This window comes from Felis catus, chromosome E2 (genome assembly GCF_018350175.1).
Source record: "Felis catus isolate Fca126 chromosome E2, F.catus_Fca126_mat1.0, whole genome shotgun sequence".
NCBI lineage: Eukaryota > Metazoa > Chordata > Mammalia > Carnivora > Felidae > Felis > Felis catus.
In genome coordinates, this window is record NC_058382.1 from 43,984,151 (window position 1) to 43,997,050 (window position 12,900).

At 45.6% G+C, this 12,900-nt stretch overlaps 1 protein-coding gene across 1 annotated transcript in view; it reads left to right on the plus strand.

Moving 5' to 3' along the window:
• The first annotated feature begins 358 nt into the window (after window positions 1-358).
• The window catches only part of CDH3 (cadherin 3), a 61,031-nt gene continuing 48,489 nt past the window's right edge, over window positions 359-12,900 (plus strand). The window contains exon 1 of the mRNA XM_019819961.3: window positions 359-478. Within this exon, the coding sequence (XP_019675520.2) occupies window positions 470-478 (9 nt within the window). The 5' untranslated portion in view covers window positions 359-469. The remainder of the gene's footprint in view (window positions 479-12,900) is intronic.

The following is a 12,900-nucleotide window of genomic DNA, read 5'->3' on the forward strand; positions in this document are numbered from 1 at the left end:
CTGGAACCTAGTGACATTGTTTTATTTTTATTGAACTGATTTGCTATTTATGGCAAGTGGTGTTGGTTTCCCATTTGATGGAGTAATGTTGCTTTTTTTTTAAGTAAATATTTCCAGCAAATTTAAATTAAAAGTGAGTTGATTTTAATACTAATTTTACATGTAGAGTACCCCTGGGATATGGATGGGGCAAAAACAAAAATGATTCCTTTTCTTTTTTTTTTTAACAATTTTTAATTTTTTAATTTTTTTTTTTTTTTTTAATTTTAGAAAGAGAGCGAGCATGAGTCAGGGGAGAGGGGCAGAGGGAGAGAGAGAGAGAATCGACGCTGAGTGTGGAACCCGATGTGGAGCTTGAATTCATGACCCTGGGATGGTAACCTGAGCCAAAATCAAGTCAGATGCTCAAGTGACTGAGACACCCAGGCACCCCCAAAGACTATTCTTCAATGACTGAAGTTTGGAGAACATGGTTCTAGTAAGTTTGAGCTAGAAAAACAGTCACTTGGCTGCACATACACACCTGCAGCTACATTCTCTGTTGACGGAAACTTGAAAAGAATTCTCCATACATTTTTCCTCCCCTCTAATTTACTCTTCTGTCTAATCCAGTATTGTTACTGGGTTGATTTCTTGCTAAAACTATGCTCCCAACAAACTCGAGCAGCCAAATTCAATGGACATATCTCTGACCACATCTTTCAAGCTCCCAGCAACTTTGACCCAACCGATCACTTCCTCTTTTCTGAAACCCTTTCATTTGTGGACTTCAATCTTATGGTTGGTTTTCCTTTTACCTCTCTTAGTCCCTCCTTCCCTGCCCAGTCTTCAAACGTCAGAGGGCAACAGGGCTAATCCAATGCATTTAAGTGCTGACTGTTCGGAGATACCCATGTTGGTATATCCAACCCTGCCCATAGCCCGTGGTGAACTTGACATCTGCATCTGGCTAGCTCCAACTTCACAATCCAGATGTAACTTGATTCCTCCTGCACTTGATTTTGTCTCCATAAATAGCACCATCTCCTCTTTTCCTTCATCCTCAAAATCAATCTATCATCAAGTCTTGTCAATTCCACCCCATAGCTCTATCAGGAATCTGACCACTCTACTTCATCTTGTCTTGTGGCCCCAGGCAAGCTCATCATCTCTTGTCTGGACCCAGCACCAGCCTTCTCTCTTGTCCTTCATTCATTCCTCCTGCCCCCAGTTCATTTTCACACAGCAGCCGGAAGGATTGTTACAAAATATAAATCAGGCAATATTCCTCCTCTGCTTAAAATTTTTCAGTGATTTTCTTTTATTCTGGGATAAAAGACTACTCTCTGTGCCTACAGAGCCCTGTATGATCTGGCGCACACCTGTTTCTCTGCTGTTACCTCATCTGTCTCTCTGATTCATTCTGCTTCGGCCACACTGACTTCTTTGTTCCTGATTTGTAGAAGTTGCTTACCTCAGGACCTTGGCACATGCCTGTTCCTTCTGCCTGGAATACCTTCTCCCAACTTTTCCATGACTGACTCCTTCTCAGCCTTCAAGTCTTAGCTTCAGTGTTGCTTCCTCAGAGCATCTGCCCTGACCATTCTGTCAATAAATTGGCTTCCCTAGAGATTTTCTTGTTACTTTATCTCCACCTTAGCACTTTCAGTAGTCTCTAATTATCTTGTTTGTTAACTTCTCTACTTTTTTTCTTATAAACTCCTTGAAAGGACCTTGTTTATTTGATTTCCTGCTGCATCCTCCATGCCCCAAATAGCACCTGACACATGGTAGGCCCTCAATAAGTATTTCTTGAATGTAATAAATGGAGAGGTAGGTGGGGACTAGACCAGGCAGAACCTTGACAGAGCATAGTGCAGAGACCTTTAGGAATTTTAATCAGATAAAGTGATCTGTTTGTTTGTTTGTTCATTTATGTTTTATGTTTTATTTGTTTATTCATTTAGGAAGTTTTATTTTAAAACGTTTCTTTGTTTTGAGAAAGAGAGAGAGTGCAAGCAGGGGAGGGCAGAGAGAGAGACAGAGGGAGAGAGAGAGAGAGAGAGAGAGAGAGAGAGAGAGAGAGAGAATCCCAAGCGGGCTCCATGCGGTCAGCGCAGAGCCCGATGCGGAGCTCAAACTCACAAACCATGAGATCATGACCTGAGCCAAAATCAAAAGTCAGACATTCAACCTACTGAGCCCCCCAGGCACCCCTATTTAGGCAGTTTTAAGTGATCAGTCTGACATGAGTGGGGAAAACAGGTAGGAGGGGAATTAAGGAAGGCGACTGCAGTCGTCCAGGAGAGAGATGGTAGAATAAGATGCACAAAGCATTTAGCATTTGATGATATGGACAAAGGGGGAGTTACTATTACCGATAAAGCAGGCAAGCAAGAGCTGCCTGAACTAATGACTAAGGAAAGTGCTGAGTTCAGAGAGAGAGAGAGAGAGAGATTTGTGTATCCTCTGGAATATTTGAGCCCCCAATCTCCTCCTCTGGTGAAAGGCTAGAATTTCTTCCCTTGTCAAGTTATTTGAACTGTATTCTGACAGTTTATTCTTCATTCATATGTGCATCTTCCCACTTGTGTTTCTCCTCATCACCACTGGCTGGGAGGGAGAATTTCATAGAGAGAGCTTCTAACACTTCTCATTAGCTGTGTGACCTGGTAGGGCACCCAGTCTCTCCGAACTCAGTTTCATCTGTAAAATGAAGACTCTGATATCTATCCTGTCCATCGTGGGGATCAGGGAATAACTGTACCAAAAATATTTTCAAAATTCAAGAAAAAGTATTACTATTATTATTTCATTCAACAAATATTTATTAAGCACCTGCTAAGTGCCAGGCACTGCTGTTGGTGCTGGGAATATAGTAATGGTGTGCGGAGAGGAGACAAAAGTCCAGCCTTTATGGGGTTGGTTATTATGAAGTCCATTTAGATTGTGGGCTTTTTGGATTTTGATCATCTTTTCCAATTTGTCTGATCACCATGGGCTCCTGTTAAAAAGTATATATTCTTCACCCAATCACCCAATCAGAGTCTCGGTCAGAATAGGGAAGGTAGAATGCAGGATTAACTAACTCCCTGAAGTTATTCAGAAAGGACTGAAAATAAGAGATTATGTGGATTAAAGTGCCTCCTTTTTTCTTTCCCAAACGCTGATCAGCCAGTCAGAAATCCTGCGTACATGTCTGTTTATACACTGAATTTTCCAAAACAGTTCTTATAAGAAGTGGCTTCAGATGCCTCCTAGGGAAAGCAAGTCCAAACGTCAGAACCAGCCATGTGACCTTGAAGGAGAAGGCAGTGAAGATAGCAGAAACTGCTGCCCTTGGCCGTGTTTTTGTCTGCCAGAGAGCTTGCTGTGCAGCTGGGGCAGGCCACCTTCCTGATCTGGATCTAGGTGTCTTCATCACCAGAACAAGGTCAGGGTTTCCTGAATACCAGTTCATGGAGGCCTGCTGGGTTAGCAGCATCTGAATCACCTGGGGATCTTTTAAATATCCAGATTCCTGGGCCCCATGGACCAACGAGTCTGATTCAGTAGGTATAGGATGGCATCCATCATCTCCTCTATTTTTAATTTGCTTCCTGAGCAAATTTTTGATATGCATCCAGATTTGGGATGTTACTAGGGTAGATCAAACTCTTTGTGCCTCAGTTTTGTGATGCAAATGTGATCTGTAGACTGTAATCATTCCTCAGATGGTAAAATTGAGAAAGTTATCTTACATAATACACTTAGAACACTGGCACATATTTGTAAGTTTTCTTTTTTTCATGTTTATTATTTTTGAGAGAAAGAGAGAGAGACAGCGCGCGAGCATGAGCGGAGGAGGGGCAGAGAAAGAGGGGGATAGAGGATCTGAAGTGGGCCCTGTGCTGACAGCAGAGAGCTCCATGCGGAGCTTGAACTCACAAACCTCAAGATCATGATCTGAGTCAAATGCCCAACTGACTGAGCTACCCAGGTGCCCCAGCAGTGTGTAAGTTTTAACTCTTCTATCAGTCAAGTTCCAATAGGGAAGGCAAAAAACACTGTGAGTCTTTAAAGCAAAGGGAATTTAATACAGAAGTGATGGAGAGGCTGAGAAGTCAAATAGAGGACAGTGATGTGACCTACAGATTAGGCAGCAAGAAATCATCCACCACCGAGCAGGAAGAAGAGAGGGAAACGGTGGTGTTACTGGAGCCCTGAGTCTGGCAGAACCTGGAACCACAGCAGGAGCTGGAGCTGTAGACAAGACACAGCCTTTGCCAAGACACTGCTGTAGGAGAAGAAATACCCTGGCCTTTCCGTTGTCCCACCCTCTAGTCTCCCTCTAGTACTTCCCACTGTCCGACCCCAGCAGGAAGTTATCTCTCAAGGGAGCCTGGGAAACCTAAATTGCAGGTCACCTGCCTCTTAGAGGAAGGATGAAGAATGGCTTTGAGGATAGATTATTATTATTATTTTATTGTTATTATTATTTTCTTTAAGGCCCTTTTTGGCCATACACTTCTCAAAGTCTCTAGACCTTGGCCAACCACAAGTCTTCAGGGCTTTGTGAGTGCTTATCGATTAATTGATTCTGTGTGCTCAGTGTACACACATACATAAATGCTTGGCCTCTGATCTCTGGAAACTGACAGCTCAGACCTTGGCAAAACTTCACCAGTGCTGAAGGCAGCACAGCCCCTCCCAAGATTCAAGGAAAGGGAAGGCATATGGATCAAGTTTCTTGCTGGGGATCAGCTGTCTCAGCACCTTAAAGGATTCAGAAGTGATAGATGGAAGGAGTTGGCCAGTGACATTGCCAGACAAAAAGGAAGGTCTCAGAAAAAATCAAGAACAAATATAAAGAAGTAAGACTATGGAATCGTTTGTTCAGAGCACTGGGCAGTGGAGGGGAGGGACAGGAAATAGGACCTCACCCAGTTTTAAGGCTACTTCCTAGAAAAGACTACAAAATACCCGCTTGTCTTTGGGACACATCCCCATAAATGTGCTGTGTGGGAGTGGAGATCTGGGAATTTTTGCTACCAAAAATGGGCAGGAAAGCTCTTTCTAAATGTTTCTTGGAGGACCCAGAATTTAACCTTGAACCAGGGGCAAATATGTTTATTTTAAGAGGTTTTTAAGAGAAAGGATTGGATATTGTGGAATTCTTCCTAATATACCAAAGACCTGCTTCACAAATTCATTCTTCCAGCAAATACTGATGGATAGCAGCTTGGCAACTGGTTCAGGCAATGAATGCTGGAGTGAGGCAGAACTGGGTTGCACTGTGGCTCTGCCTCTGCCTTAGCTGTGTGGTCTTGGGCAAGGGACTTAACCCCAGTTTCCTTGTCTGTGAAAAGAGAATAATATGAACTACTATGTCAAGTTGTGAGGATTCGAATGAGTTCATGCATAAAAGTAATTAGTACAAAGTCTGTGTCCAGTGCGTGCTCAGGAAATAGTAGTAGTTCATTTTATTATGACTTGTTTTATTTGTATGACACTTTGCAAAACATTTATCTCTGTATTAGCTCATTGGATCTCTCATCAGGAAGATCTTGTTGATTTCATCCATTCAATAAATACTTGAGTATTTTATGCTAGGCTGTTCTAGGCACTGAATGTACAACAGTGAACAGCAGACAAAAATACTTTTCACGGGCATCTGGGTGGCTCAGTCGGTTAAACCTTCATTCATCTCTTGGTTTTGTTTCAGGTCACGATCTCATGGTTCATGAGTTCAGGCCTGACATCAGGCTCTGCACTGACAACCTGGAGCTTGCTCGGGATTCTCTCTCCCTCTCTCTCTCTCTCTGGCCTCTCCAGCTCTCTCTCTCCCCCCTCCCCCACCTCTCTCCCAAAATAAATAAATAAACTTAAAAAATTACCTATCTTTCACAGAGGATACACTCAATGAGGGGAGAGTGACAATAAATACAATTTAATAAGCACTTACGTTTATAATGTTCTAAAGTGCTTTACAAATAGTAAATCATAACCTATGAGGAAGGTATTATTATGCTTATCCCATTTTCTAGATGAGACTGCTGGAGCACAAGAGAGTTGATCAAGGGTCTCACGCTCTACCAACTGAGCCAGCCCGGAACCCCTAGAGAATACTGGAACACATGGGAGTTAGAATCACCTACCTAATCCCATAGGTCAGAAAATCTGGATTCAGGATTCAAAGCCAGACAGTGGCTCTTGCCACTTACTCTTTTTTCTTTTTCTTTTTCTTTTCTTAGAGAGAGAGAGAGAGAGGGAGGAAGAGAGAACACAGGCAAGTGAGTACACAGGGGAGAGGGGCAGAGGGAGAGAGAGAGAGAGAGAGAGAGAGAGAGAGAGAGAGAGAGAGAGAGAGAATCTTAAGTAGTTTCTACCCCCAGCACAGAGCCCAAGACACGGCTCGATTCCACAAGCCATGAGATCATGTCTTGAGCCGAAATAAAGAGTCAGACACTTAACCGACTAAGCTACCCAGGCGCCCCTGGAGTCCTTGCTCTTAATCATTACTGTGTGTTGCCTCCGAAAAGAAAAAAAAAATTAATGTATGTACTAATAAATTAGTGTGTGATAAACGCTCTGAAAAAATAAAGCAGGGTGAAGGGCGAAAGAGGGTGATGGGAGAATGCTCTCTATGCATGATGGTCAGGGAAGCCATCTCAAAGGAGCAACATCTGAGCGGAGGCCTGAAGGAGTGAGGGAGAGAGGCAGGTGGACGTCTTTGGGAAGGGCGATCCAGCAGAGGGAAGCACAAGTCAAAGGCTGCAGGCAGGCCCGCGCCTGGTGTGTTCTGAGAACCGCAGGGAGGCAAGTGCTGGAAACAGAGTGAGTACAAGATGAGTCAGGGAGTGAAAGACACGTCAGGCTGGAAGGATGCAGTTGCCTTTCACTGAGATGGACAGATTGCGAGAGGAGCAGGTTTGTAGGGGAAGTCAGGAGTTCAGTTTGGGATAATTCTCACCATCACCCATCAAATAGGAACGACTAACTCCAGAGGGCTTTGAGGGATTAAATAACTCACCCCGGGTCACCCAGGCAGTCGTCTTTAGAGGCAAGGTTCAGACTCGTGTCTGTCAACCTTAATTTCAATGCCACAGGCCTTTCCCGGGTTGGGTGGTGTGGGGGAATCTGGAGAAGTTATATTCTGATCCCTGACCCAAGGAGCTCCCAATGAGGGAAAAAAGGGGTGCTAGAGAGTGAGGTAGAAAGACAGAGGAAAGTAACAATGCCAGAGACTGCACATCACAGTAAGTAGCATGAGTTTATTATTTATTTATTTTGAGAGAGAGAGAGAGAGAGAGCAAGCACATGGGAGCACGCTTGGGGGAGGGGCAGAGGTACAGAGAAAGAGAGATAGAGAGAGAGAGGGAGAGAGAGAGAGGGAAAGAGAGAGAGAGAGAGAGAGAGAGAGAGAGAGAGAGAGAGAGAATGAATCTTAAGCAGTCTCCATGCCCAGTGTGAACTGACACAGGGCTGGATCTCAAGACCTGACTATGAGATCATGACTGCCAAAATCAAGTCGCATGCTTAATAGATTGAGCCACCCAGGTACCCCTAGCAGGAGTTTAAATGCAGACAAGAAACTCAGGAAAAGTGTAATTCTTGTTTTTTTAATCAGAGAAAAGTTTACTTTTCTTATGTTCTTTTCTTCTCTCTCTCTCTTATTTTGTGTACTTCTTTTCGAAAAAGCAAAAAATGAAAGACTCCTGGCTCTGTGTACGTGGAGGGTGCCCCGGACAGTATAGACATTCTGACTGCTGAAGGCCATGCTCTGTCAGAGATGGGAAGGCCCCAGAGGCCCAGAATTCTACCCAGGCAGGTCTTTTTCTATAGACTGCCCCTAGAACTGATGCTTTCCCAACATGACAAATGTATATCCCCAGACAAGACATCTCCCCCAGACCTGGTGTCTCCAACCACAGCCTCCTCAACATGCTACTACCAGGCATCTCTAAACATGCCCCAATTTGAAGTCCTGATCTTCCCCCAATTCCAAACTTGTTCCATCTGCAGTGGGATTCCAAGAAGCCCACCCAGAGATGGATTCATGTGCCTGGATGACTTACTAAGGAAGGGATCCCAAGAGGAGTAGGTAAAGGAGTGGGAGAAACAGGACAAAAAAGGCCCCTAGTGGGGCATCTAGCTTGCTCAGTCAGAAGAGCATGTGACTGTTGATCTCAGGGTCATGTGTTGGAGCCCCATGTTGGGTGTAAGATTATGAAAAAAATAAATTTAAAAAAGAAGGAGAAGGAGGGGAAGGAGAAGAAGAAGAAGAAGAAGGAGACGGATAAAGAGAAGAAGGAGAAGAAGAAGAAGGAGAGGAGGAGGATCAGGAGGAGGAGAAAGAGGAGAAGAAGAAAAAGAAGAAGGAGGACGGGGAGGCAAGAAGCTGAACAGGGGTGTGATTTCAGACCAAGTCCCCAGAGAGTAGCTTCAGCATGATCCCACAGAAGAATGCTAGATGTAAGTTACTCTGAATTTGTCAGGCTGGGGGAAAGGGACCTGGGCTTCCATATTCCTGCACCAGTTGGTTATTGGCTAAGAGTTGGGGAAGTGAGCTCCTAGGCACTTCCTTACAAGAGCAAAGGAACCCCAGTAGCAGATGGGCAGGTCTCTGAAGAGGGTCACATGTGCAGGCTGCTAGAAGCATCAGCACACACAAGCCAAGAAAGGGGAGCTCAGAAACCACCAAAGGGATCCCAGGGAGGATCTGAGTGGTACCCTCACCATGTCTACTACACATACCTTCCCAAACTCAAAAAATGGTGTTGCCATCCTGCTGGTTGCTCAGGCCTCAAACCCGGGAGTCATCCTTGACCTACTCTTTCTATCACACCCATATCCAATCCTTTAGCCAATCTTGTTGTTGGCAATATCTTTATTAAAAAAAAGAATTTTAAGTAATCTCTATGCCCACAATGGGGCTGGATTTCGTGATCGGGAGATCAAGAGTCCCATGCTCTACTGACTGAGCCAGCCAGGTGTCCTGGCTGTATCTTTAAAATATACTCAGAGCCTAATCACTCTTTTAAAGTAACTTCTTAAAAATCGTGGTAGAATTCATGTAACATACAGTTCAGTGGCATTAAGTACACTCACATTGTTGTGCAACCCTCACCACCATGCATCCACAGAACTCTTTTCATCATGCAAAACTAAAACTCTGTTGAACATCTTGTTTATTCATGTGTGGATGGACACTTGGATTACTCCCACCTCTTGGCTATTGCAAATAATGCTGCTATGAACATGGATATTCAAGGGGCCCCTGGGTGGCTCAGTCAGTTAAGCGGGCTGACTTCGGGTCAGGTCATGATCTCGCGGTCCGTGAGTTCAAGCCCCGCATCGGGCTCTGTGCTGACGGCTCAGAGCCTGGAGCCTGTTTCAGATTCTGTGTCTCCGTCTCTCTGACCCTCCCCCGTTCATGCTCTGTCTCTCTCAGTCTCAAAAATAAATAAACACTAAAAAAAAAAGAACATGGATATTCAAAAAACTTTTTTTAAACGTTTATTCATTTTTGAGAGACAGAGAGAGACAGAGTATGAGCGGGGAAAGGGTAGAGAGAGGGAGACACAGAATCTGAAACAGGCTCCAGGCTCCGAGCCGTCAGCACAGAGACTGACGCGGGGCTCGAACTCACGAACTGCGAGATCATGACCTGACCCGCAGTCGGACACTCAACCTACTGAGCCACCCAGGCGCCCCGAACAGGGATATTCAAATATCTAATTGAGTCCCTGCTCTCAATTCTTTTGAGTATGTATCTAGAAGTGGAATTGCTAGACCATATGACAATTCTATTTTTAATTTTTTTAGTAACTGTCATGCTGTTTTCCACTGTTGTCCATACTGGCTACACCATTTTACATTCCCACCAACAATGCACAAACGTTCCAATTTTTCCATATCCTCACCAACACTTGTTATTTTCTGTTTTGTTTTGTTTTTTAATACGATCATTTCTTATCCCTTCTATAACGTCCACCCTAAACCAAGCCTTTTCAGTTTTTGCCGGGATGATTGCAGTAGGATCCCAGCTGACCTGCCTGCTTCTACCCTCATCCTCTGCGGTCTCAATACTACTCCTCTGCTCAAGGTCTCCAGTGCCTTCCTTCCTTCCCACTCAGTAAAACCCAAGTTCTGACAGTGGCCTATGATTTATTCCCCACCCTTCCAACTCTGACTCATTTCCTACTTGCTCACTCTACTCCAGCCACTGTCTCTCTCTCTCTCTCTCTTTTTTTTTTTTTTCTGTCCCAAGTAAACTACTGCCTCAGGGCCTTTGCCCAGATTTCTCTGCCTGGAATACTCTTTCTTCAGAATCCTTGTGTAACTTGCTTCTTCACTTCCTTCAGGTATTGTTCAAATGTCCATTTCTCATTGAGGCCTCTGGACTTTGCCCCTTGCTCACCCACCCCTCATCCATTTTCTTTCTGTCTTCCCCCACCCTGCCATGTGACTGGGGAGAATGACCCCTAGACACTCCACTACTTGGGCTTTCTTGCCCTCAGGCTTCTGGGTGGGTTTAGTCCATGGGAAGCGCTGCCAGGAGATGAATGGCAAACAGAGATAGATGTTGGAGTTTTCCCACATCCTCCCTGCCCTGGGCAGTGCCTGTGTCTGCTTGGACACCAGCTGCATCTGGGAGGGGTGGTCCTTCATTCTCCAGCTCTCCCCAACCCCCAACTTTCAATGACACCATTTCTTCCTTTGCCCTTCAGGCTTCAAAGTTCTAAGGCCTTTCTGCTGTTGTGGGTCCCTGGTGCCTCAACATCCCTCTTTATTGTCTGAACCCTGCCCATTCCTCTAGTCCCTTCACTAAGACTTGAACCACCTGACCTGGAGTCTGTCTTCTGCTGGACCCTGACTGAAACACCTTCCAGATCACTTTATGTACAATTTCCAACCCTACCTTATGTCTCATGAATTGGCACTTCCCACTTGGTTCTTGTTCATCTACACAGCATGTATTATCTAACATACATTTACTTATTTGGTTATTTTCCTTGATTCCCTCCACCCCCACACTTGAGGATGGAAGGTCCAAGGGTGCAGAGTTATCTGTTTTGTTCACTATTGTATCTCCGGTGCTTGGCACATAGCATGCTACCAGCAAATATTTGTTGCATGAATGAATGAATACATAAATGACCAATAAGGGGGAGCCACAAAGAAGACAGGAGTGTGGTCCAAGTTGCAGGCAGAAGAGCTGACTCTCCATTTCTCCTCTCCCCGCCCTCTCCCGGAATGCTGAGTGCCCTGGAAGGAGGCGGAAATGAGCGCGCTCAACAGCCCTCTAGCCGGGTGTTTACTTAATTAGGGCCTGTATCTCGAGGCTCGTCTGTGTTTAACGGTCCACCTAATGGCTTCATCTGGTTCTGGGCCGGCTCGGCGGAACCTTCGAGGCGAAGATAGGTGGAGCCACGGGGTACCCTCTGGGGTCTTCGCTGCCACCATGCTCCCCAGCACGGACATCTAACCTTCTCTCCTGCACGGAAAGCGACCCCTGCGGAGGGCGGGAAGCGACCCCTGCGGGGGAGCGGGGCAAGCAAGGCAGGCTTGGAGCTCAGCAAGCTGCCTCAGGCTATTCCTGCGCATTGTCCACGCCCAACCCACAGCTGCTGGGACCACAGGCCAGATAAAGGAGCTCTCCCTTAACACCACATGCCAATTGCTTGCTTCTACCATCAGGCGTGAAATTGAAGGGTTGCAGTGTTTCTCATTTCTTATTTTGGGGAATGTGAGGGTGCTAAGGAGGAGAGAAACCACTCACGAGGCAGAGGACAAATGAGCCAGATCCTAAAGCAATAATACCAGGCAGCATTTGGGCACTTGTTCTGTGCCAGGTACTGAGATTTGGTTTTAAACGTATTAATTTAATCCTCATTTATATGTATTAACTCACTTAATCCTAGTACTTTACAGGGCAGATGTCTTAATAGTCCCATTTGATGCTCACAGTCCCATTTGAGCCTCAAAGAGGTATTTCACTTGCCCGAGGCTGTAGCACTAATCGTGGTGGAACACAGGTTTGAACACAGGTGGTAGGGCCCCAGAGCTGATGCTCAGCTTGAGAGAGGACTACCATGGTCTCATGGCAAGTGTCATCCTCATAGCCACAGGACTGGTAGTTGGAAAGCCAGGGAGGCCACCAGGTTAGCCCTTGAGGGCCAAACAATCTCTAATTAGAGACTCTAGTCCCCTCCTCAAACCCCTGAATCTGAGCTGGGGAGGAGGAAGGAGAGTGTCGAGGAGGTGTCAGCTTGGGTTCTCAGGGCATCTAGAGAAGGTGGAGAGACCTCAGGGAACCGGAAGATGGGGAAACTCGGCTTTATTGGGAGAAGGCTGGCAGAGTGGAGGGACTGAGTCTCAGGACAGTTTCTGTACCTGGGGCCCAGTTGTGTTTCCTGAAGAGGGAAGCACTTCAGGTCTAAAGTAGGTCTAAATCCCAGCCCCGCTGGGCCATTCAGCATTTCTCAAGGAGGTTGATGGGAGAAGGGTGGTGGGAGAGTGGTTGCCAAAGGAGGCTCACTGGGAGGCTGCTTGCATATAACAGTTTTCACTTACATTATATCAGTATTTCAGATCAATAAAAACAGCCGCATTTTGAAGTCTTTATTTTTTATTTTGAGGTGGGGTGGGAAGGGACAAGACAGAGGGAGGGAGGGAGAGAATCCCAAGCAGGCTCAATCCCGCGAACCCTGAGACCAAGACCTGAGCCAAATGAAGTCTGACGCCCAACCAACTGAACCACTCAGGAACAGGTAAATGTCTTTATGTTTTTTTAAAGTTTTTATTTAAATATTACTTAAAGTTGGGACGCCTGGGTGGCTGAGTCCCTTAAGCATCTGACTTCCGCTCAGGTCGTGATCTCACAGCTGGTGGGTTCCAGCCCCGCCTGGGGCTCTGTGCTGACAGCTTGGAGCCTGC